Source organism: Taeniopygia guttata, chromosome 10 (assembly GCF_048771995.1).
Source record: "Taeniopygia guttata chromosome 10, bTaeGut7.mat, whole genome shotgun sequence".
Taxonomy (NCBI): Eukaryota; Metazoa; Chordata; class Aves; order Passeriformes; family Estrildidae; genus Taeniopygia; species Taeniopygia guttata.
In genome coordinates this window covers 3,481,091-3,507,879 of record NC_133035.1, presented here as the reverse complement: position 1 = coordinate 3,507,879, position 26,789 = coordinate 3,481,091, and the positions used below count along the sequence as shown (strand labels likewise).

General features: G+C 43.5%; 1 protein-coding gene across 11 annotated transcripts in view; it reads right to left on the bottom strand.

The window, feature by feature from the left end:
- MYO9A (myosin IXA) overlaps window positions 1–26,789 on the bottom strand; it is a 175,165-nt gene that overhangs the window by 77,171 nt on the left and 71,205 nt on the right. For all 11 annotated transcript variants that reach the window (XM_030281920.4, XM_030281923.4, XM_030281921.4 and 8 more), the window contains 3 exons: window positions 23,888–23,985; window positions 21,743–21,869; window positions 14,512–14,601 (listed from right to left, as the gene is read on the bottom strand). In XM_030281920.4, the coding sequence (XP_030137780.4) occupies window positions 14,512–14,601; window positions 21,743–21,869; window positions 23,888–23,985 (315 nt within the window). The remainder of the gene's footprint in view (window positions 1–14,511; window positions 14,602–21,742; window positions 21,870–23,887; window positions 23,986–26,789) is intronic.

The window sequence follows — 26,789 nt, the reverse complement described above, 5'->3', positions numbered from 1 at the left end:
TCCAAGAAGGGGAAAAATTAGGATAAGCGTGTACTTGTTTTCTTATTTGCTTCAAAGTACCTATTCAACAAAATCATGCTGCATGCTAGTAAATTATTAAAGAAATCAGTTTCTAGTCGTAAAAAAAAAAACTGTGCTTGCTTTTTTTAAAAAATAAACATATTAACAATGCTTGGTCAGTGTGAAGAGGGATAGGATTTATCCAAGATTAGAACAAGCAAAAGCAGGAGGAATTCAAGCTCTCCTAATGCACTTGATTTGGATTACCTAAAGAGATCTAATGACTAGGAACAGAAGCCAACCCCCCAGTCTCAGTGAGCCTTGGATGCGCAGACAATTGAAAACAGCCCACGTGGGCATCTCAGAGATGATCTACAGCAATCACTAATTAAGAGCTAAAAAAAAAAGGCAAACTGAAAATACATTTTTATTTGAATAGTGCTCATGTCAGAGGAGTAGAGATCACATGCAATAGAATACTATGAAAATCCAGTTTTTATTTTTGACACTGATACTGCTCCAAGAGGAGTGAAAAAATCCACACGGAAAGTGGCTGCAGCTTGGGTTTGTGGTTGTAGGGAGAGAACTGCTGAGAGTGGTTTGCTGGGTTTGACATTCCTGTGCTGAGACAGAGTAGCAACGAAAGAAGGGAGAGACAGAGCTGTGAGAGCTAAATTAGGGAAAAAGCAGAAAGCGAGAAGGATGGTGAGGAAGGAGAGCAGCACCACACACAAAACCTGCTGGAGCATCTATGGCTCGTCACCAAAACTGGGAGAACATTTCTGGATTCAAAGGAAACAGGCAGAAATCTCTTAGTTGCTGGAATCAGACAAGGACTAAATCTCCTGCCTGTTCCAAATGCAGGTTTTTAGTACCTTGTTTATAGATTGCCAGCATGGTTTGGGTTGGAAAAAACCTTAAGGATCACTCAGTTCCACCCCCTGCCATGGGCAGGTGTTGTAGCATATATCACAGTTGAGATGGCCACACGGAGTATCCCCATACAATTTCAGACAGCTTTAAGCTTTCACCCATACAGAGTAACATCTTACCTCATCAGGAGGCTTCAGGCATCTGCCCATACAGAGCAACACCATGTCACTTCAGAAGGCTGCAAGCATCTGCCCTCCTTGTTCTTCAGCCCAACCTTCCATGCCCCTCATGTTGATGCCCTGCACCTGTGTGCCCTCTGTTCCCTTTGGTGGTTGGGCAGTGCCCCTGGGCACTCCATGGCTCGTTGTTGTCAGTGCTGCTCACCTGCTTCTCACAGCTGCACCCACTGGGGATGAGCTGCAGCCCCACTCCCAACCACCACAAACAGTGTGCCTACAGGCACGGACACCTCCTGCTAGGCCAGGCTGCTCCAAGCACCATCCAGCCTGGCCTTGGACACTGCCAGGGATCCAGGGGCAGCCACAGCTGCTCTGGACAACCTGTGCCACAGCTTCACTACCCTCACAGCCAAGAATGTCTTCCCAATATCCCATCTAACCCTGCCCTCTGGCAGTGGGAAGCCATTCCCTGTGTCCTGTCCCTCCATCCCTTGTCCCCAGTCCCTCTCCAGCTCTCCTGGAGCCCCTTCAGGCCCTGGCAGGGGCTCTGAGCTCTCCCTGAAGCCTTATCTTGTCCAGGTGAGCACCCCCAGCTCTCCCAGCCTGGCTCCAGAACAGAGGTGCTCCCAGCCCTCAGAGCATCTCCATGGCCTCCTCTGGATTTGCTCCAGCAGTTCCACATTCTTCTGATGCTGGGGACCCCAGAGCTGGAGGCAACTCTGCTAGTGGGTTTCATGAGGGTAGAGCAGAGGGGAAGAATGCCCACCCATGCCATGTGTCCTACTCCATCCATAGCCAGCAGAATGAACATTCTAATCCAGGATGAGAACATAGTGATATTAAAATAATTTAAATTACTTTTTAGAAATAATTGTTTTTTAAAAAGAAATAATTACTAGTGGTTTATAATTTCCTAGAGTTGCAAGTAAGCAGGTAGTTTTGAAGGATGTCCTTGTCAACCTGATGATATGTTGATACTGGAAAATTGTCTCTCTGGATAAACTTGTTGAATTGACTTGTCCCATTGGGATTTTTAGGAAGGGTGTTAGTATGGTTTGGGAAATCCCCTTAACATGCCTCAGACTAATGCAGACTGGCAGCTCGGAGAAGGACCTTTGTCCAAGGAAGGTGATTGTGAAGGTACTGAGAAACTGGTACAAGAGGAGGGAGAGCACAAGAAGAATCAGAAAAAAGGTGTAACATAAAATTTGAAACTAATACCTAAACCCCCCCTCTGAATGTGAGAACATTTACACCTGATTTAGTGACAAAATCCTGAAGTGCCTTTGAGCATTATGTTGGGGCACGACGCAGCATTGTATGGTAATGACATTACAGGCTATTTTTTTCTCATTGGAAAATCCACCCATAAGTTCTGGAAAACATCACTGACACTTGCATCTCTTGGATAAAATCCACAGGCAGGACAACTCACTGCCTCCCAGCTCCAGGGTGATAGTGGAAGGTTTCTGCCAAGATGTGGCAGCCAGCCGGGAGGGCGGGAGCCAGAGATAGCGCAAGGTTTCAGTGCTTTGTTGTTGTTTTTCAAAGTATTTCCTTTGCAGGTACATTTATAGAATTAAAGCATAAAAATGAACCTTTATAGAATACTCAAACTACTTTTAAGTTAACTTTTCCTCTTTTTTGTTGTAATCAAAAATGAAAAAAAGCATTTTTCACTCCTTTTCGTTCAATGATGCCTTTAAAGATATTTTTCCTCCTCCTTAACTGTACATAAAAATAATTTAAAAACCTTTCTTGCAGGCTGAAGCCAGAGTGGTGCATTGATGATCTGAGTTCTCTTCGGGAAATGACCCAGGAGAATGACAGGATTTTAATAAGATGTTCAGATAAAATATGAGTGGGGAAAATGACATCATACTTCTCCCGCCCAAGCATGATATAACACTCCTGGATGCCAAGCCAGGGATTAAGACTGAGTCTGATATCCTGCAAGAGCACTTTCCTCTGGGTGTTAAACCTCTGTTTAAAAAAAAAAACCTAATCCTGCTTGTCTCAGCCCATGCCCTGTGAGCCAAGGGGGAGCCCCAAAGGCTGCTTGGTTCATCCCAGATGCAGGACATGGATGGGGATGGAAAACAAATATTTGGGTCACAACAGGGGAGAGAGAGCAGAACAGCGGGAAATCACAATTCTCCACACACACAGGGGTAACTTGGGACTCACTCAATAGGTTGAATGTAATGGTAGAGCAATTCTGGGACATGAAAAGCTCAGTGTGAGCTATCCATGTGCTCTGGGAGCCCCAAATTCTCCCATGCCCTGGGGTCTGATTCCCCAGTGGGGCAGCAGGAAAGGGGGATTCTGCCCCTCTGACCTGCTCTTCTGAGACCTCACCTGCAGATCTCCTTCCAGCTCTGGGGCCAACATCAGAACGATGTGGAGCTGCTGGAGAGAGTCCAGAGGAGGCCATGGAGCCCCTCTGCTCTGGAGCCAGGCTGGGAGAGCTGGGGGTGCTCACCTGGACAAGAAAAGGCTCCAGGGTGACCTTAGAGCCCCTGCCAGGGCCTGAGGGGGCTCCAGGAGAGCTGGAGAGGGACTTGGGACAAGGGGGAATGGTTTCCCACTGCCAGAGGGCAGGGTTAGATGAGATATTGGGAAGTAATTCTTCCCTGTGATGTTGGAGAAGCCCTGGCACAGGTGTCCAGAGAAGCTCCAAGCCCCATTCCTGGCAGTGTCCAAGGCCAGGCTGGACAGGGCTTGGAGTAACCTGGGCTAGGGAAAGGTGTCCCTGCCCATGGCAGGGGGTGAAATTAGACGATCCTTAAGGTTCCTTTAAATCCATACCACCCTGTGATTCTGTAATCCTCACACTATCTCACACACATTCCCATTGAAATGTGCGCTTCTGTGAATTCTGTGATTTCTGAGGAGTAGCACAGAAAGTATCAGAGTGCTCCTGCAACTGCCCTCTCCTTACTCATCCTTCCTGTCATTAGATGGATGCAAACACAGAAAATGAAGTGGAAAACCTCAAATAAGAACAATAAGAAAATCTTTTGTGGGTGTGTTGAAGATCTAGCTATTGTGTCCACACTGGTGCAGGCAGGTTTGGGAAAGGACAGATGGGAGACCAACCACTCTCATTCCCATCCCAGGCCAGAACCGCTCTGTTTATTTTTAGAGATGATTTCAAGTCTAGTCTCTGATATTGTCACTTTGCAGCTGATGACTGGAACAAGTTGTGGTTACGCTTTTCAGAAACAGCCCCCAAGTAAAGCCAGGAGCAAAATAAACCAAAACAAATCTTGTTAGAGATTTTCTCCGAGTCCCAACTGCAGAGCCAGGCAGTTACAAGCATCATCTTCCTAAAAAGATTTCACTTGGAGCCTTTGGATCTGGGCTCTGTGGTTAGAAAGTGTCATCTGTAACAAATCAAAACCGAAAAGGAAAGGGAAAAAACCACTCTCTCTTCCTGAAATTAAACCCTTCCAGAAAACAAGGCTGCAGCTCTTGCTTCTCCTGTGGAGAAGACGTGGAACATCCCTTAGGGAAAGGTGCTCACACGGAGACATCCTGAGCCCACCACAGAACTACAGGAGAACAGAGTCACCAGTCAGCCAAGTTTGAAAGATCCACTTGATGACAAAATGTGTTTTCCTCCACCTTGGTGAATCCAGAGTGTATTCTGCCAATGGCATGAACTGAGCTCCCATTCCATCCATGTCTTCACAGCAAAACCAGTACAAAAAACAATTAATAAATTACTTTATGTCACAGGAAGAAGTTGTGTGACCTGATGTAAGAAGGACTCATTTAGGGAAATTTGTTCAGCACTTACAGGCACAATGTACTGGGATTCTCACCAAGGTGTCCAATCAATCACCAAAAGCAGCTCTCGAGTCTTTAAAAGCCAAATCCCACTATTAGTCTGGCTCTTCCAAGCAGAGGGCAAGTGCAGACTAACTCATTCTGCCAGTGCATCATCGTCATCATTCCAGGTTATTTTTACCATTTTTTTTGGCAAGGTTCCCCAAAGAGAAGTAATTTCTCATCACACCTCAGCTGTTACCACTGTAGAGGTTTGTGCAACAGACCCTATCCAGCCACAGAACTTCTACACCTCCACCTTCTTCAGCCACTGACCAGCAGCCCTGGGCTGAGGAAAAAAAAATCAACCTGAATTTATTCAGATTTGGTTTACACGTGAAAATCCCATATTTCAAGCAACTGTACCAAAATGACATCCCCTGTGGGAAGAGCTGTCTAACTAACCCAGGAACGGTTTGCATTCCTGGAAAACTTTTCATATGATTTTAGCAGAAATTTAAGTAACTAAAAGAACTTTAAAGTGACAATAAAGCATCTTTTGAGTAATTTTAATTAAAAGAATCCTTCAAAGAGCTGAGAATGGATTTGATTTGAAAGGGCAGCTGGAGTGGGCTATAGGCAGAGCAATCCATGAAATGTCAGCATTTCCCTTCGTAAAGTCCTGATCTTGGACTTTGTTCAGGAATCTTGGAATCCCAATGTCTTCCTTGTTTTCCCATACATCAGTGCCAAGTAAATAGTAGGAACACAGTTAACATACAGGAATTTCCATGGTGGCACAGAGCAGAAGAGTGACTGCAGCAGCTTTTGCACATGAGGATGTGCATTTCCAAGGGAAATGTGAGAAACCTCAGCCCACAAACAGGTTTCTTTTGAAGTTCCACCCTCCCAGGTTGCCCTCATGTCCTGAAGCAGAGACAGTTGCTTAGCTCTTAAAAGCTTTGTGGGGTTTCAGTTTTATTCCATTAATATTTTTCTGTGAATTCTGAATCCACTCATCAACGTAGCAGCTCTTCAAAGGGCTCCTGCTGATCTCCTTAAGTTAATAACCTGTGGTGACAATGAGTCTCCTCAGCTAATGGGTTTTGAGATTAGCAGGTGCTTCCAGCAGTTCTGCTGCTTTCTGTTCCATTAAGTGTCCCTGTCCTTGTACCTCTGGACTAAGAATTTTCATTTCTTCATGCTATTAATTATTTTGTTTCCTTCCAACTTTTCCTCCTTGAATATTTTCAGGCTTGTGATTAATTGTGACTATGATATTTTCCTTTGTTGGTTTTGTTGTTTTTTTTTTTTTTACATCTTAGGTAATGTTCTGCCATTTGGCACTGGAACTCAATTTCTTCTCCCTTTTAATGGGCTGAAAAAGGCATCAACCAGTCCCAGTACAAGGACATAGAGAATGAAATATCACTCAGTTCTTTGCTGTAATGAAATACTTTTTCGACTCATTACAGTTCACTCCATAAGGCTTCTCTACCTTGTGTCTCTGCCAATTAACTGTTATTGGGCTGAAAATTGTTTGTGCTGAAACTGATATGTTCTGTTTGATTTAAAGTCCCCAACACACCAGAGTTTATCATCCCAAATAGCCATCCTGTGATTATAATTCCAAGAGCCTTGTATTCCTCAGCAAAAATTCATCCCAGATGAAGAAGGGCCAGGTAAAATGACACTTGGTGACGTGAAAACAATAAAATCTGATGGTTTAGTGGCACCAGAAGAGAAAGATGTGTCTGGCCCACCGCTCCTGGGCAAAGGTTCCCTCCTCTCTCCTTCTCCCAAAGGACACAGATCCATCTCTCCTCCCACTCCAAGAAGTCTCTCTGGCTCTGCTGAGCCAGCACAGACCCAGAGACAATGAACATGAGAGGATGAAAGGACAATGAAAGCAAAGCTGTGGACTCTTCAACAAATGTTTCCAGAAGACCTGGACTTTCCTCTCCTGCTTTGCTGCCACCCAAAACAGTTTGTCACCCCCTGCCTAATTCGGTACATCTCAGATTATCAGGAGCTTGAATATTTTGGTTTGTAAATCTGACCTGAATTGCATCACTGCTTTTCTAACTAATGAGATGATTTCATGTGCACTTACAGCTGCACCTATTTATGCAGAATAAAAAGCATTTCATAGATTTAATTGTAATTTGGGTGCTCTGGACATAGTCACAGAACAGTTCCATGGTGACCTTCAATGGCCACATAACAACAGCATGGAGCACCCAGCTGCTTAAGAGCACCTGGCCATTTGAACAAAGACACGATCATGGAATGCCAGACATATTTGGCTTGGAAAGGACCTTCAAGCTCATCCAGTTCCACTCCCTGCCATGGGCAGGGACAGTTTCCACTATCCCAGCTTGCTCCAAGCACTGTCCAACCTGGTTTTGGACACTTCCAGGAATGGGGTTTGGAGCTTCTTTGGGCAATCTGTGCCAAGGCCTCTCCAGCCTTACAGGGAAGAATTCCTTCCCAATATCCCATCTAACCCTGCCCTGTGGCAATGGGAAACCATTCCTCCTGCTCCTGTTCCTCCAGGCCCTTGCCCCCAGTCCCTCTCCAGCTCCTTCAGGCTCTAGGGTCACCTTGGAGCCTTCTCTTCTCCAGGTGAACACTCCCAGCTCTCCCAGCCTGGCTCCAGCCCTTGGAGCTTCTCTGAGGCCCCCTCTGGACTCTCTCCAGCAGCTCCATGTCCTGTTGATACTGGGGACCTCAGGGTTGAGGCAGCTCTGCAGGTGAGGTCTCAGAAGAGCAGGTCAGAGGGGAAGAATGCCCCCTCTCCCTGCTGCCCAGGTTATGGGAGAGTTCGGGGTTGCTGGCCCAACATCTGCTCCCCAACAGCTGCTTGCACTGCCTTGCTGGAGGTACAACTCAGTTTTCAGACACCCATTTTTCCACTTAAAATTCTTAACACACATTCAGTTAAATGCAGGGCATGCTTAAACTGACACCCATCACATACACAACCAGCTCCTAACAGCTCTCCAGAATTAAAGGAAGGCAAGAATCAGGTCAGTTGTTGACCAAGAAGTTGTCTCACATCTTTTATTTCCCTTCTGTTGCACAATTTCACATCAGATTTCTCCCAAAAGTGTGAATTAATTTGCTTTCTAACCCTTAGGGTAAAATGTCCTTGATCACAAATGGCTTAAAATTATAAATATCTGTTAAAATAATGTCTATTAGCAAAGTCACTTGCTTAAGAATACCAACTGTATTGGTTAAATGAAGTTAATGAATTGAAAACATAATGGAATTTTTTTTTTCTGGAGGAATGTAAAACAGGCCTCACTAACAGATGTATTTACTTTGATAATAAGTTTTGTCTCACTAGATGAAAAACAGGGAAAAAATGCAGAGACTGGTGAAAAACAGACAAGCAGGTGTTGGACACCAGCCTGATAAACAGAACAGATGGGATGGAAACCAGACAGGGATGCTTGTGGAGCTCAGCCACAGGCTTGTCTCTGGCATGATGGAAAGGGAAACCACCAACCACCAACCAAGATGGATTTGAGAGAGTTAAATGCGTGGATGAGTCAAGGCATACTCTAATGGCCTTGGAGACCTGCAGTGAGTGGAGATGGAAAAAACCTGAATTCCTTGGATTATTTCAATAGAAGCAGGAAGACTGATGTGGCCCAGGAGAGTAGTTCCTCACATGGATTAAGATGATACTCAGATTACAAACAGGATCAAGACAAAGATTTTTAACAACCTCCAAATTCTCCACAAAGATGTGACTGAAGTGCTCTGCTCCCACGTCTCCCACCAAACATCAGTCAAGTCACTTGATATTTAGTGCATCTTTATTTTTTGTTTTGAATACCTGAACTGTGGCTCGTGAAACTTTCCTACCTCAATGTAACTGCAAAAATGCACATAATAATATATGAAAAAAAAGCCCAGAGTCTGGAGTTGAGGGGCATTTTGGGAAGGACAACAGCAACCCACAGCATGTTACTCTGCTGCCATTAAAATCCTACTTTTCCCTTTTTCAGCTACGTGCCCGCTGTATTTTGCCTTATCAAGGAGAGGATGGCTGGGGCTGCAGAGATGCCCAATGCTCAAGATAGATCTGAATCAAAATAGTCTAATCACCACTACTACCACTGATGGCTCTATTGCTCCCATGGCCTTTTCCAAGGGTCCTCCCCATTGCTAAATGATAAGTGGAATTTTCCAGCTCACTGTTACCACAGGCTGCACTGTGATTTCTTTGGAAACCCATGAAGTGCTGCTGGCTCCATTAATGCACCATCTCACTTCTGATAAAGTCTTTGGCAGCTGTTTTTGACAACAGCCCAAGACCACAGCACAGAAGTGCAGCCTTTCCTGTCTGTGCAGCTTTTTCCCTAAGTTTATCTACGGCCTAAAGCTTCTAAACCTTTGTGCTCACCCAAACTCTGCAGTCGTTTCAAGCACTGCATTAAAACATCATCCAGTGCTATAAAAGGAAAATGGATGGTTCCAGGAGGCAGCTCCATGGCAGATGAGCCACTGTGGCTCAGGAGATAAGAGGCAGCTGCCAGAGATGAATATAAGCATTATTTATGGATGTGGTGTGGTTGATTGCCAGAGGTGCTGGAGCTGCAGCCAGAGAGTATGGCAGCTCCCCTGCAGGGTCCCAAATCGAGCACGTTTGCCATCAGTGCCACAGCCACGAGAGGCAAAACAAAATAGTCTTTCCCTGCAAAACCAGATCTCCCCTTGACTGCCCTCTCCTTAATTTCAGAAAGGGCTGCAGCTCCAGAGACATGGGGATGTACTTGAATGTAAATACCATGGTCAGACACAACATCCAAACAATAAACCATGAGCTACTGAACAATGAGGAAAGCTGATGGCACATTATGCTTTGTAGGGTCTTCCTGAAAAACCACGTGTTCATCCCATAATCCCTGTAACATCCCAACTATGGGCACTGACTACACACCAAGAATCCCACCCTGGAGTTTGGCTCACAACTATTTATTTGCTCCTACCTATGGTCCTCCTCAAACAGGTGCTGCTGCCACACACCTTGGGTGTTCCTGGGTAAAATAAAGTAAAACAAAATCTTCTCTCCGCTGGGAAGAGAACTTGCTCAGCTCAAGATGACAGCACCAGCAGCTGCTGGCACACAGGAGACCCTGATTTTAATTGCTGGAATCCTACCTCCTCACTGGACTTCAGTGTTACGTTTAACCTGTCACCTGATCTAGATCAAAGATTCACAGACTGTTTGAGTTGGGAGGGATCTTAAAGCCCATCCCATTCCAGCCCCTGCCATGGGCTGTGACACCTCCCACTAGGCGAGGTTACTCCAAGCACTGTCCAGTCTGGCCTTGGACACTTCCAGGAATGGGACAGCCACAGCTGCTCTGGGCTCTGTGCCAGAGCCTCACCACCCTCACAGGGAAGAATTCCTTCCCAATATCCCATCTAACCCTGCCCTCTTTCAGTTTGAAGCCATTTCCCCATGTCTTGCTACTCCAGACCCTTGTAAAAACTCACTCTGGAGCCTTCCCTTTCAGGTATTAGAACACAGTCCTTGGATTCTCCAAGATCATCCAGCAGAATAATTATATAGAGGCAAGAATCAAAAAGTCTTGAATTTATTAAAAGAAACACAGAGTTGACAAAGTCAGTATTTCTGCCTAACTTTAAAATGGCACATTATTCCTGAGGGAAAAGCCCAACTCAACTCCTGAAGCAAAACAATCAAGAGAAGTCCTAAGAGAGGAAGTACAATATGAATAAACAGAGGTTTATTTACTGGGGGTTGCTACTTGCAGCTTCTTTAACACTGCAAGCTTCCAACTACTGGGAGAAGAGAAGGTTTCAGGGAGACCTCAAGAGCCCCTTCCAGTGCCTAAAGGGGCTCCAGGAGAGCTGGAGAGGGACTGGGGACAAGGGCCTGGAGGGCCAGGACACAGTGAATGGCTTCCCACTGCAGAGGGCAGGGTTAGATGGGATATTGGGAAGGAATTCCTCCCTGTGAGGCTGGAGAGGCCCTGGCACAGTTTGCCAAGAGAAGCTGTGGCTGTCCCATCCCTGGAAGTGTTCCAGGCCAGGCTGGACAATACTTGGAGCAAACTGGGATAGTGGAGGGTGTTGCTGCTCATGGCAGGGGGTGGAATGAGATGAGCTTTAAGGTCCCTCCTAACTCAAACCCATCTGTGGTCCCATGATGTCCATCCACAAGTTGTCCCCACTTTGCAGTACCTTCTACCCAAAGCATGCCAGAATAAAAGATGTAGCTTTACCCAAATTACTGCAAAGATGAACAGAACCAGGAACAGTCAGTCTGGTATCAATTCATAACTTAAAGAGAATGTTTCAAGTGAGCTGTCAAGTGTCCAAACCACTGTTTCTAAAAAAAAAAGCCCCAAACCACAGGACTGTGTTTCCAATCAGCATACAAGAAGGCAGAAGCGTGCAGCCAGCCAGGAATGTGACATCACTGCAAATCCAACTAAGTCAGCCTCTCCATGTGCTCCAGGGCTGCAGCTCAGGGAAGGGGAAGAGAAAAGGCTCAGCTTGGAAAATAAAACTCCAGTCTCAGCTCTGAAGCCTCCAAAATACCAAAGGGCAGGATCCCTTCAGGCCAACTCTGCCCATTCAAGACTATTAAAGGGGTGACAGTTATCACAGCAGGACTCTAAGGGCACAAATCTCTCAGAAGCCAGGCTGGGATCATGGAATGATCACACTCACTTTCCACGAAAAGCATTTCTGCATTTCTGCATGGAGTTGTCACCTCCACGTACTCCAACACTGATGAAAGGGATGGGCAAATGTCATCCCCTGTGCCAAGCACAGAAAATGAAACATTCCAAAATTGAGCAGACAGACATGGGAACCTCATCAAAGCTCAAAACCCATCCCAAACTTAAATCTCAGGCTTTTTACATGGAATCCCAGACAGTTTGGGCTGAAAGGGACCTTAAAGCTCGTCTTGATCCATCCCATACCATGGGCAAGCCCCATCCAGCCTGGCCTTGGACATTTCCAGGGATGTAGCATCTACCATCTCTCTTGCAATCTGAAGACAGGTAGATCCAATCTGTTCTTCTTGATTGTGTAAAGAAGCAAGGACATGCCAAAATTACATTATGCAAACCTTTTTGTGAGAGCCTGTGGAACAGTGTCTTTTCCAGACAAACTCCACTAAAAATTTCAGTGTACCAAGCTATGAAAAAACCCACAGGCATCTGAAGAATAAAATAGCTGCTGTATCCATCAGGAAAGGCAGCTGCCCATGAGCTACAGAGGTCGTGGTAGGAGATCCATGTCTCCAAATCCTCAAACCCTCAATGGCTGCATCCGTTGGAGCCAAATACAATGCTCCTTTGTTAAATACACAGGAATAACCAGCCCACTGATCCCCAAGAGTCCAGTGAGTCATGAGTGGGGATTATCAGACATCAGTAGTCTTTGTGAAGTCCCAAAATGTCAAATGAATCCCATTCTTCCTTCCTGATTCAGACAGATCTGAATTCAAGTCACTCCTCCTACTCCTACCCCCTGGCCTACTCCTGAGGCCAGGAGAAGGCCTCTTACCATGGGGAGGTTCAAGTTGGAGCATCTCAAATTCTGCTCTGTGAGCACTGAGCCTGCTTCCAGAGTGAGGTCACTGATGGATAAAATTTAGTGGTCAGGATTCTGATAATGTAAGGAGGCAAACAAAAAACATGGGAGGTGCTCATCTTAACACAATTCACAGGTTCTTCCAAAATGATTTTGTCATGGAGATCACATCAACTATTCTCAAATGAGTCTTGCCCTCCTTTGTCTTCCCACACAGCCACCACATCCTGATCTTTCCTTTCTTCTTCTGATATTGGTGATAAACCTTTCTAAGGGGACACCTGAGATTTGGGAGCAGCCATATCACCAAAAACATTTGGGAAAACACTTGAGAAACTCATGCTGACTAGTTCAACTCAACAGAAAGAGCATCAAGCACACTCCCAGCAGTGTCAATACACTACAGATGTTGGGCAGCAGGTCAGGGGAGGAAATTTTGCTCCTCTGCCCTGCTCAGGTGAGACCCCACCTGCAGACCTGCCCCAGCCCTGGAGCCTAGCACAGGAAAGATGTGGAGCTGCTGGAGAGAGCCCAGAGGAGGCACCAGGGTGATCAGAGGAATGGAGCAGCTCTGGTGTGAGGAAAGGCTGAGAGAACTGAGATTGTTCAGCCTGGAGAAGAGAAGGCTCCAGTGCCTGAAGGGGCTCCAGGAGAGCTGGAGAGGGACTTGGGACAAGGGTCTGAAGGGACAAGACAAGAGGGAATGGCTTCAAACTGACAGACAGTAGGATTAGATGGGATATTGGGAAGAAATTGTTGGCTGAGAGGGTGGTGAGGCCCTAACACAAGTTGATCAGAGAAGCTGTGGCTGCCCCATCACTGGAAGTGTTCCAGGCCAGGTTGGATGGGGCTTGGAGCACCCTGGTCCAGTGGTAAGTGTCCCTGCCCATGGCAGGGTCTGGAACAAGATCATCTTTAGGGCCCCTTCCAATCCAGCCCACTTATTACTCTAAGGACCCTCTAGCAGAAGGGTACTTACAGCTCAGTTCCAAACTTTTCTAGCCATTTTTTAAAGTCTGTGTCCAAGATGGAGGAAAAAGGTAGAAACACCACATTGATTAAATGTCCATCACAAAGACCCAGAGAGCCCTTGTGTGCCCTTTCACCTTTGCACGAAGGCAACACTTCACTTCTAAAGGTTAAAGCTCAGAAACAATTACTGAGCTTAAAGACACCCTTAAAGTGGGAGAATAGATACTTCTTTTTTTTCTCCCTGGAAAAAGGAGGGGAAATATCTCCAGCTGCCCCTAGTGAGAACATGATGTGTTTAGTTATTGGTGACACAACAGGCTGCTCCTGAGATGCTATTCAAGGTGATCTAAATTCTTACACAACCCTACAAGAAGAGGGAATGGAGGGACCAAGTGTGGTGTGATGATCAGTGTTCCTAATCTGGGGGGTACAAGAAGATTAGAGGCAGAAATAGCCAAAACAAGTAGTTCAGCAGAACAGAACTGATGTATTTTGAAGAATATAAGAGGAAAAGATTAGTTTCTCTCTACCAGCCACAGCACAGAATTCAGAATTCCTGAAAATCCAATTTAGATCCCATAGAACTACACTGGAGTCTGAGAGAAGCTGATGAGTTTGTGGCTGCACCAAAACATCACACAAGGGCCCAGATTGTGAAGGATCTGAGGAAAACTATTGGGAATTTCCTGTGGAGATCTGCAGCTCCTGCCATACAAGAACCACCACTAACACAGGCACTCAAGAAAGCAGTAAAAATTTCCTGGAACTCAGCACTTGGGTCAGCACTCTGGTGTGGAATCAGTGCTCCAGCTTAAGGAATGATGTCTGGAGATGAAAACCTGCACCCACACACACACTCAGCAATGCACAGCTATGCTTTGGATAACTCTCACACAACCACAAGTCATTAAAGCACTTACAAACCATCAGAATAAAGTGCAAACCTGCCTTCCAGGAATGGAATAGAAGAAAAGTCAATCATTTCCTAGATTAGGACACCCATTAGCTTCTCCTACATTATTTTAACATAAATAAATAAAAACCGAAAGAAACTCTGAGTGTGCACCTCAAAATATTGAAAACCATTCCAAGAGTTGCCTTTTAATAACAAACATCATGTACTGACCTCTGCCAGTTTGTATGGTAAGATCAGCTTCTCTCCCACTGTCACTGTCTTTCTGGTCACCAGGGCCTCAAACAGCATCTCTTCTTTCACCTAAAACAAAAGTACAGATGTTAATGATTATTCTAGCAATCTCTTTTTTTATTTTAAATCCAGTTTTAAAAATGCTGGCATTTAAACTTGAAAAAAAAAAAATCCAGTGTAAACACATTCAAATTTCAAAATTTAAGTAAAAAAAACCAACAACCCACTTTTGCCAGCCTTTGCAGAGTTAAGTTCAATAGGTAGAAACATGCCATTGGGAGGAGCCAACTCAGCACATAAATCCAGCATCAGAAACCTAACACCAGGGTATTCAAAGGAACCTGATTTTCTGCATTCAGGCATCCCAGTTGTAGCAATTTCCCATTGGTTTCCTTATTCCCAGTGCAGCTCCTCCCTCCCACACTTTCTCTTGGCAAAATAAATCAACTTTCTAGTGTTGTCATGATGAAATCACACAAATTACTCTAGAATAAGCCAAGCAGTATCATCAGTTTTAGAGATACACAAGTGAAGGAGGGGGTTTTTCATGCTTTTAAGAGTGGGGAGGAGTCAGAAGGAGGAAGAAACCCTTGGAAAAGCACCTGATATTTACTCTGCTATTGGCACTGGATGTTTACTCCCTAAAGCCCCAGTTCCTGGAGAGGTGACAGTCTCTAATCAGCCCTCACAGGTCTGCAGAACAAAACTCAGTTGTGCAAACACAGACACTCAGCAAAGAAGAAAATGGTGCCTGACAAATTAAGTGGTGTCTGCAGCTGTTGGGGAAAAGCCACTTTCCCAATCAGCTTCAAGACCCTCTTACTTTGAGGAATTCAGAAGGTGTCCTCTCTCCCAGAATACATCAGTTAGACCTAAAGACTGAGTTGTTGACTGATCTTCACTAAATTTCCAAGTCAAAAAAGACATCATGAGTCTGGGTGAAAACCTTGGAGCCCAGAATTAATGCATGGGGATTGCTACAGAGAAGCTGCACTGAAGTCGCTACAAACTGCATATCCTACCTGAAGGACTCCATGCAGGCACCAGACCTCCTCTGGACATCTCTGTTCAAAATCCACATTCCTGAAGCCATCCAAGGCCATATTTTTATCACAGGGAAACAATTCATGATTTAACAGGGAAAATAGGAAATGTAGAGGTCTAACAATTGGACTCAACAATCTTAGAAGTCATTTCCAACCAGAACAATTCTATCTATGTACTTTGACTTAAGGGTTTAATCCAGGAATTAGTATGAAGAGGAAATGCAAATAAGACAGTGGAAGGTCAGAAATCTCACAAACAATAGCCCTTCTGTACAAAAATCTCCTTCTGACAAAACTACTATTATCAGAGTCTCCCTGATAAAATCCAGGGAGTTTTTATGTTATATCAAAAATCTTCCTGGAGCAAGATCTTGTCACTGTGGAAATCAGAACACATCAAGTCACCTGTATATGGTGTCACCTGCCAGCAAGGTGTCTATCACTGGAAATGACACTTCAAGGTTCATTTCTTTAGTGCTCAGCACTACTCAGGAGCCTCCAGTTCCTACAGTCCGATTTTACCTTCCAAAATCAAGCAGGGAAAAAGATAATCTTCTGGTTCATTCGGGGATCCACAGCAAGATTTCACATTTGGTTTCTATTCCTCTACAATCACCAAAATATGTGATTTCGTAATTTTCGGCTCTGCGGAAGTTTTTCCAGCAGCTCTCAGCCACAGGACCATCGGCTGCTCTCCCTCAACTGCACAACTTGGAACAAAAGTGAGTTTCACACCATCCATTATCCCACTTCAGGGATGCTGCAAAGCCACAGCCAGCATGCTGGCTTTTTTTAATTATCCAAGGCAACAAGGCAGAGGGGTGTCAGATGGTTCCTAATCAAAACAGTCCAAAGAAATATTCCTCAACAACATAAACACTTCCAAATCCCACATTTGTCAGCAAACACAGGGATTTTGAGCAATTTAAACAACCACCCACGCCATCCCTCACCATCCCCATCTCATGGTCACTCTGGTTCTTTCTCTCCCTGCTCTCTGGATTAAGGGAACCTGTGGATGTGCATCTTTCATCTCCTGACCTAAGGAGATCCCATTGAATCATCTTCTTGTACAAAAACACTCTCGGCAAGGATGGGAATCCCTGCATCTCCCCAGTCCCTGCCTGCAATTACCACCCAGTGGAGCTTGATCTCCATTCCTTCATCGCCTCTGATGAGCACCACGGGGGCAACCAAATCATCCTAATCTGCATTCAAGGTCACAGCATGAAAGTAGCTGACTCCTGATGCCAGGGAGGAGCCACTGGGGCTTTCTAAAGATAAACTCAGCACGTGCTGATGACTAAGGACATGGAGATATTTGCAGCTTCCCCACATCCTACACTTCCTCCCCCAGTAAGTGTGAAACACTAAAATAGGGACACCAGTGGTGCAGAGTAGCAAAGAGGAGAACATCACTTATTCCTTTACTTTGTGCCCTAGGAGTTTCACTCTTGGGTCACATTTCATGGACTTTTGCTTCCTGGTGCTAAAGGGCATGGCCTGCTCTCCCTCTTAAACACAGCCTGCAGGAGTTTAGATCTTAATTACAGAGACAAAATGCAGATTTAAGACTTTGTTGCCACAAGTGGGCCCAGAGATGGCTGGAGGCCTCAAGTCCATGAGGCAGTGAGGGGTGACCAGCAGTGCCACAGCTGGGAATGTCAGCAGAGCACAGCAGGAGCAGGGAGCCAGCAAGGGCTGGGCTGGAGCCAAGGCAGGCAGAGACTGCTCCTCCAGTAATTCTGGGGTATTATGTTAGAGCAGCTGAAGAAAAATGAACCATTTCCAGCTGGAGAACAAGAAAACATCAGGTTTTGCCTCTCCTTCCATATTTGAGAAAGGGATTACAGTGCTGAGGGCTCACTCTAAAGACGCCTTGTGTGGAGTAACTGAAAATAAATTCAGATTTCTATCAGCTCTTCTTGGAAAAGAGCTGAACCTTTTCCTCAGACTTTCTTTCAAATAACCAGAGAGTTAAAAGGATGAGAGGGAATGGCTGAGGAGGAGACGTGTTAGGCTGTGTTGGGAGGTTTAGGTTCTTCCCCCAGAGGGTGGTTGGGCACGGAAGAGGCTCCCCAGGGAATGGTCAGGGTCCCAAGGCTGCCACAGCTTAGGGAGTGTTTGCACAATGCTCTCAGGCACAGGGTGGTTTGTTGCAGTGTCAGTGCAGGGCTGTGTTTGTGAAGTTACACTCAATGGTATTTGTGGATCCCTTCCAATTCAGCATATTCTGTGATTCTCTGAAGTTTTCTGACTCCAATTCTGGCTCAAAATTTTGCATTCAATGATGATATCCCTACTCATTGCAGAGATGTTGGACCAGATGAACTTTGGAGGTTACTTCCAACCCCAATCATTCTGTGATTCTACAAAGCATCATCTGAAAAACAAATCCAGAAGAAAAAGCTGGAAGCAAGCACTGTCTGCTCCATAATCCTCAACCCCTCCCCAATTAATTTCCAAGACATTTATCACAGGAGGAGCCCCAGTGCCTGTGGGATTCCTCTGGGAAGCTGAAGGCCATTTTTTAGTGGAAGAGGAACTTGAGCACATAAATCTCCTGGAGAGGCCAACTTCAGCTCTAAACACAAATGTGCACTGGGAGATCTGGCAAAACTAATTTAGGGCATTTGATAACTTGTATTTGTCTTTATTTGCATTAAGGTTAGGTATTGCATTGGTTACCTAAACCTAAAAGCTGAATACAAAACTGCTCCACTGAGCAAAGACAGAATTTATCTCCTTCCTCAATGCTCCATACATGGAAATAATTTCCCATTTTAGTAAACACACACAATTAAAATGTTCCTGTTGTTCCAATGGAACACAAAAAGTCTCTTTTAAGGTCATCTAGATAATCTCTAATATATTATTTTTGTTAATAAGCCCACAAATGAGCTTTTCCAAGCTTTTTCCCCAGAAACACAAAGGCTTTACCCAGTTTTACACAACCCTCTATGATTTCTGCCCAGGCCCTGGGATATTTGCAGTGCTTGCACAGGACTCCACGTCTGCTTGATCCATCAGGCAGCCTTGACATCACTCCCCAGCACAGCATTTCAGCAGAGTTTAAACAAAGGCCCTGAAAAATCTGCCAAAAGCATCACATAATCCACATGCTATGTCTATTCCTGAAAAAAAAAATGGAATCAGGATTTTACTGTAAATGAAACAATGATCTGTAGAGTCTGGCCAAAATCCTATATTGCAGTTTCACTAACGCTGCTCTGGATGGTTTAATAAAGCAAAAACATATTGGATGGGGTTGTTGATGTCTAAGAAAAAGCAAATCCATTGCAGATCATCATCTCCTCCCAGATTCCTTAAAAAAATCACTGTATTAGCTTCATTTTATAGGGACACAAATCTCATTACACAGAGGGAGGATAGTTGTGCAGTGGTGTTGCATTAACTGGTGCAGCAGGGAAATTCCTCCAGTTATCATTAGAGATCCCAACACAGACCAACCAGCTCACGAGAATTTGGGCCAGATTCCCCTTTGCAGTGGGAGAAGACCCTAATTTTGCCTAAGTTTTTAATTTCAGCCAGGCTGGTGGCTCCTCTCCTGCCCTTGGAGGCTACATCCCCATGGGAGCCACGCTGGAGCACCTCTGCATCCCCTTTTGGCTGCTCTCAGAAGTGGCCAATGCAGCTCCAGTTGGATTTTTTCTTTCTCTTTTCCATGTCAAATCCTTGACTGAACAAATCCAATGAGTCATCTGAGTATAAAGATCAACCCAGAAGTTCCCCCAAGGTAAGGAAGTATCAGATCACAGTTTCTTCCATCCCTTTGCTGTGCTCTGAAGGGTCCCACCAAACAGCCAGTGACCACAGGAAAGGAAGTTCAACTCATATTACTTTTATTCTGAGATGACTTTTCAGTTATTAGTGTCTAATGCAAAGATCTGGAGAGGGGATTAACAACTTTTTGAAGCCAATTCATAATTTAAGCAACAATGGGAAAAGCAAAACTGTCCAGTGACCACAAAAAAAAAAAAAAATTAATAAAAATAATTACCCAAATGAGACAAAATACAAAGTGTCAAATGTTTTAACTAGTGTTTTAAATCTCTGGCTGAGTAGAACTCATTGCACTTAATGTGGAGAGCTGTAATGAATAAGGAGTGGTGCCTGCTCTTTGTAATGATGCTTCATCTGTTTGAACCCTTTGGTTCTTCCTTTGGGTCAAACCTGAATAAGGAGCAACATCTGTTGAGGTCTGCAAAGAGAAATGTGGCATTTCATAAAGATAAATTAAGTTTGAAAATGAGGTTATTTGCTTTATTTCAGCTGATTTTAGTGGGTCTGTTGAAAGGCTTACACTTGGAGGCAGCAAATGCTTCCATTTCCATGGATCAATTATCACCTAAATGCAACTTAAGGGACAAACAACAGCACTTACCCAAACACATCAATGCATTTCATCAGATCCTACCTCAGTGCAGCAAGCATTGTCCCAATCTAATTAACAAGCATTTTATGTTCTAGATGGACATTTAATTTGCAAAAAGAATTACCAAGATGAACAGAAATCTATCCATTTGCTTAGCTAATAGGATCCTAGTGGTTTGTTTGTTTGTTTTTTTCAAATGGTGAAAAATAAATGTACTTATTGATTTTTACATCTTGTTGACAGTACCTGGGGGTGCTGCTCCAGCCCATGGCATTGAGGCACCATTGGATTGACATGGCTCAGCCAATGCCTCATTTCACATAATCATGTGTAAAAACCACCCCACGACCTCCCCATGTGCAGATGTTGCAAAAGGGTTTGTTTGCAAAGGCAAAGACCCAAAGCCTGGAACTTCTTCAGCTCTCTAAGTCACTCTCTTACTCAAAACTTTTTTAAAAAACAATTACTTAACTGACTTGGCCACATTTAACAGGGTAAAATCAACAACATTCTCCTCTCCACTTATATTTTCCTTCTGTTTATTTCTGCAGTCTCCAAGGCCAAGATGCAAAGAGCATCCAGCTGCTCAAACCATATTTTACAGAAGCTTTCCCCTCCCTAAATTCAAAGCATTAATGAAGTGCTATGAAAATCCCTGAGAGCCAATTCCCCAGTTCTGTAGGTAGGGAGATAGCACAACAGTTATTTAATGGAATGGATGGGAAGAGCACCATGTGTAATACAAGAGGCCAAGTTACCTTCTCATTCTACCATAAAATCAGCACAAACTCACCTTCCAGACTATGCAGGGAGTACCGAAGGGTAAAGATAATTGTTGCTATAATCAACTACAAGAAAAACATTTCAGTTGCAAGAGGTTTAAAGCATTCCAAGTGAAGTGAGACAGCAAGGGGAAGTTCTAGCCACCTCAATCCACGTCAGGAGGCTTTTGAGCTCAGCCCTTGAAAGCTGAAGGCCAGTAGGACAACTTGGCTCATTAAAGATTTTTCTCGTGAAAAGAAGTACTACAATACAACACAAAACCTGCTTGGGCTGACAGAGAAGATCTCCTAAGAACTCATTTAATGCTTTTGCACTGATTTACAGAGCTGGTGTGGCCTGGGCCAGCCAGGTGGAGACCTACAAACCCTTCCCAAGGGACACCAGCACAGCAGTGGCTCACAGAGGCCAAGGTATCGGGTCCTAAACAGCAGATTATCAACAGATGCACCAAAGAACTCCATACCAGGCCCATAAATAGGGACTAGAGGGGTGAGATGGGCCTACAGATTCCCTTGTGGAATCTGGTGGGTAATAAAAGACAAAAAACACAGTGAGGGAGCTCAGCACTTCCTACAGCAGGCACAGAATAAAAACATGGGGCTAGGGTTGTACAACTGCTCAAGTTCCTCAGACAGACTTTGGAACAGATTTGAGGAGCACCAGCTGATGGCTGGCAATTGAAGACACTGCCATGTTGGGCAGCAGGTATTTTTTGCATCTAGACCCTTTCACATTTAATCACAGAAATAGGATTTACAGTCAATGAAACCTGAAGCTGAAGAGTAGGAGCAAAACCCTCCATGAAAAACATCTTTAGAAAAGTTCCTGTACCTTTTCCCTGGCAAACATGAAAAGCCCATAAGAATGGAAACACACAAGAAGTTACTCTTTGGTGAAACCGGAAATAAATTGCGCATGTTTTATCTCCTAAATCAGAGGTGGCTTGTTTGGTGTGAAAGATTCAGAAAAGAAAGCAGAGCCTTACCTCCAGCAGCTCTGACACGACAGGAAGTATCTCAGGGTTACAGATATCGATGGAGTCATCCCGGTATGTCTTCTTTTTGTAGCAGATGTTCCCCAGATGCAGGATTGCCGACAGCAGAGAGAAAATTCTAAACAGAGAGAATTCATTTTCACTCAGTTTTTCATAAAGTGAATGAAGAAGCAAATTTTGCCCCCAAGGGCCATGTCCCTCTTTGGCTCATTCTTCTAATTTTCAAACCAAAGCATCCACTTTGCCTCACGTCGAGAAGATTTTTATTTAGTCAAGTACCAAACTTGCATTCACACAGTTTCCTTGAAAATTATTCAACATATCAAACCCACAGTTATAAAATTACAGCCCATGTTTTAAGAAAAATAGAAATCCCCAGTAATCTTGATATCCATTAAATATTTATTTATACAATTAAATATTTATTATACAATTGTCAAGGGGTGGAGTGGGCATGGCCATGCAGGTGATCCCTCTTAGTCCTCTGGGACACATGTTTTTGTCACCTTTTTGGATCTAGTCCCAGCCAGGAACAAAAGACTGTACAAAACAGCATAAATGCTTATATAATATCTAAGCAACTGAGACAAAGAAAAGGATGTTACACTTCAAGTAAATTTATCCAACCAATTTTTCTGTTTTGGAGGGAATTTGGTAATTTTTAAGTTATCTCCCATCCAAAAAAAAATATGATCAGACACTCAAAGATACCCTGAGTTGGAAGGGATCCACGAAGTTCATCAAGCTCAACTCCTGAGCTATGGCTGACTTCAGCTATAAATCCTGTTTGTCCCTAATTCTATACTCTCTTGGGACCTAAAAATGAAAAAACCCAAATGTGATTCCTAGCTATGCCACCAGGTTGTCTGGACAACACACCTTCACCTCTCCAAGTCCTCCCTTATCTCCAAAACAGGAATGGGAACTAACTCCTTGTTGTGAATTTAAAGATATAATTTTATAAAAAAATTTCTTCTCTGTTTCCGCAAAGGTGAAACCCCGTGTTTTGCTATAAAGAAATTACTTTAAAAAGTATAGTAGTATTTAAAACATACTCCCAGTATCTCAGCTGAAGGTGGTTCCTTATTTGTGCTGCAGTTGTATAACGCCAAGCAAAATAAACCTGCTCATGTAGTGAAGAATGCACTTTATTTTTGACACGTAAAATTCACCAGAAGCAACTTGTGTGCCAAGAAAAATCATTGCACAGTAAATCAGAAGTGAGAATTTGCTGCATCACCCAACTCTGCTCAGTCCTGACACTTCCTGATTGCTTTGCTCAGGCAATTAAACCCCTCAACAGGCTTTAGACAAACCTTGTCCTGAAACCTGATAAAGCAGCCTCTGACACAGAACATATTCACACAAGTCTGGATCCTTGGGTTTATCCACGTGTGTGGGGAAGATAGAGAAAAAGCAGTTTTAATTTCATAATTGATTTGTTACAAGTGAGGGATAAAGGACAAGCTTCCAAAATTTCTCAGTTGTGTGAAAATACCTTTGAGGCGATTTTTTATGTCACGTTCTTCCCAACCTACTCAAGCCTTGCAAGCCAAAAATCAACACAGGAGGGATTATTCTGTAGGTTTGCTTGGAGATGACCGTTATGAACCCTCTAATTCCATGGTGTCAGTGGTGTTGCAACCCAGCTAAAGTCCAGTTTTCAAACCAGCATGTCCAGTAAATTAGTGAAAAAGGCCAGTTGGTGATGAATCTACAGTAGAATTGCATGCAAAGGGTTAAGTTTGATGAGGGATAATGAGGACTTCTGATTAAACCAAGCTCTGGATTCATGACATGCAGAGTGAGGCGTGATTATTCATGAACACTTGAGAAATACTTCAAGATGTCAACTCCTGCCAACGCTCCATTTGCATGAAGAGAATCGTTAAGTACAGCAATGGTCATGGAATCACAGAATGGTTTGGGCTGGAAGGGACCTTAAACTCATCTGGCTCCATCCTGCCATGGGCAGGGACATCTTCCACTATCCCAGGTTGTTCCATGCCCCATCCAGCCTGGCCTGGGAGACCTCCAGGGATGGAGCAGCCAAAGCTTCTCTGAACAATGACCTGCCAGTGGAAGTGGCATTAACCAGGACAATCTCCCAGCTATTAAAATGGAAAATAAACTCACTGTCTGCGTGTCTTGGGCAGAAACCCCACCATCTCCATGGCAAGCTGCAGCCTCTCAAAGTCGTGCTTCAGGTCCTCCCCTTCCACGGAGAAACAATCCTGTTGGATCAAGCACACAGAGGAAGCACTGACACAATTAACGCCACATCAGGCCCAGATGGCCAAGTCAGCACTCTGTAAATATCACTGAGTGATCTCCAGGTCTTTTATCAGCAACATTTCCAACCTGGCACTGGAAATACAACATTTCTGGCAAATATTTTCTGGAAATACATCCTTGTTTCCCAGCTTTAACCTCTAAGGAAAGAGTTGAGCCACCTCATTCCAACAGTATGGTGAGAGTTGGTCAGTGTGACCCTACACAAAAAGGATGGGAAATAACAACAAGATGAAATCTCTTCCACATTTACAGGCAGTTTATTCCACATTCAGTCCTATACCTAAGGAAGGAAATTCAGTTTTTAAATAGAATTCAGATAACTTCATGTAAATGATCAGTGCATTAAATCCTGCGTTGGAAAGGCAAAGCTTTAAATATATTTTTCAGTAACTACCAAGAAGCTATTTCAAAACTGGGAGAATCTGAAATACAGGACATTTTATACTTCTTGGAGGCTCACGTGCCTGAACAGTTTAATTTTTGCTTTATATCAGTCACTGACATCTTTGGAAAAATCCAGTGACATTCCAGACCCAACCAAAGCTGTCCTGCACCAATATTTAGGAAACAGAAATGCTCTTTAAATTAATCTATAGACCATTAATTCCAAATATCTTCTGCTTTGTCTCACTGTAGGCTTCCCATAGATTATTTATTCTTCTCTCTGCTTTCCTAGCCTATATTTAATATTCTACCCATTGCTGCCTATAAAAACTACCCATCTGTGAATAAAATTAGTTTATTGTGTATCACACAATATCATGCTATTTTAAATCTCAGACTATTTTATTAACACTTAAATCAAGATTTTCTACAAGTAATTAGAGACTCTCAACAAGTTAACCCAAATGTAACTAAGCAAATAAAAATTCTATAAAAAGTTTATTAAAATAATACAAATAAAAATTGTAGCTGCAGTTGGAATAAATTAAGTAGCTGAATGCACATAGTTGATTTTGATCATTTCCTGAACATCATATTTATCAAACAAGCAAATGTGCAAAAAATTTTGCACAAATAATTAGGAGAGTCTCCATTAAATAGGGTTGTGTAAATCATTGAAAAGCCACTTGTACTCACTGAGAGTACAGAAAATTAATCATAAATACAGAATATACAGAATGAAGTTATTTTATAATATCAGCTTTGTGGTTTACAGCATTTAAAGCCTCACAACCATATCAATGAAGTTCTTCATCCCACTCCAGAGCATCATTATAGCTGTAGTTATAATTAGAGTGGAAAACCCTTATTTAACATATAGATTTATTTATATTATTTATATATTTAAATGTTGATATTATTATTATTATTTATTCTATTCTTTACATATTTAAAATATTTATTGCAACATAGGAGACATCCATAAAACTGCTCTAAAAGCCAGAGAAGTGCAATTGGACAAGAAAATCGAAATGTTTTTTATCAATTGTCCTCAGGGACAAGTTAATGCTCCATGGGCAAAGTGAATTTGGAGCTGTTGAACAATAAAACCATTTAAAACTACACAGAGCATCGATGAAGGCGGGGACTGACATTCCAGGAGAAAATACCAGCCTGTTTTAGGAAACAGTCATTAGAAAAGGGCATTTTCACCTTCCATTAGGAGCTAATCGGAAACAACCCTGTTCCAGAGCCACCTAAAGGAGCACAACAATGACATCACCAAAAGCAGGGACTCCAGAGGCATCAGCACTGATTATTCACAGCATAAAACCTCAGGATAAGACCTTGTCCCTCCTGAGCTCCAGTTCTGGCTTCCTCAGCCACTGCACTTACACTGAGAACTCGGCAGAACTTCCCACCCTCGTTCTGGCAGGACCTGGACTTGGCAGGACACCACCACACCCACAAATCCTGCAAATCAGGCAGGTTTAAAGCTTTTCTTAAAGACACCAAGTGGTGCTTTTAGTGGCACTCCACATTCCAGGAGACATTTTCATTTTCTGGCATCATTCCTCCAAAATTAAGTCACGAGTCAACGGCAAAATACCCTGGACAACTCCGAAGTAGCACAATCTACGCCGAAGGCAATTTAATTAACGATTTACATAACAATTGCCCGACTCATTAATCCGCATGGAAAGACTTTTAGCAAATTCTTTGCTTAAAAGCGGATGCTCTCTGCAGTGTTCCAGCACAGAACCGCTTCCTAATGGATGATAAATGAAGGATAATTATAAAATAGAGGAGTGTCCTTGATATTAGAGCAGACAAGCATCACAAAGTCCATCCCCACAGACCTACTGTTAATATCCTGCCAGAGCAATTAGTTTCCCAGTAAAAATGAGTCTACTGCTTCCTACAGTTACATTGAAGCAATCCATGATTTCCATGGAAAATTTAAAGAGGATAAAACAGAGTTTCTTTATAAACTTGGTGTCTGCAGCAGGTTGAATCCATGGGTATGGGGAGAAGACCAGGGTAGGCTTGAGAGTCAATAATCAACTGAAGCAAAGATGTGATTTACCAGGACTGTTACAGAAAATTATCCCAAATAAAATTATCCTAAATAAATTAGCAATTCAACAGCCAAATCATAATGACACATGGTTTTGTTGCACAGAGTAAGGACACAGACACGGTAGCCCCCAGGCTGGCAGGTGTTCTTGGTCATGCCAGGAGAAGGTACCAAATTTTGGGGTAGTTTTAATTTTAATTCCTTCAGCAAATTGTCCCAACCCATTCCTAAAGCAATTAAGGGCTTTCCCACTTATAAAGGGTATTAAGGTCTAGAACAGCA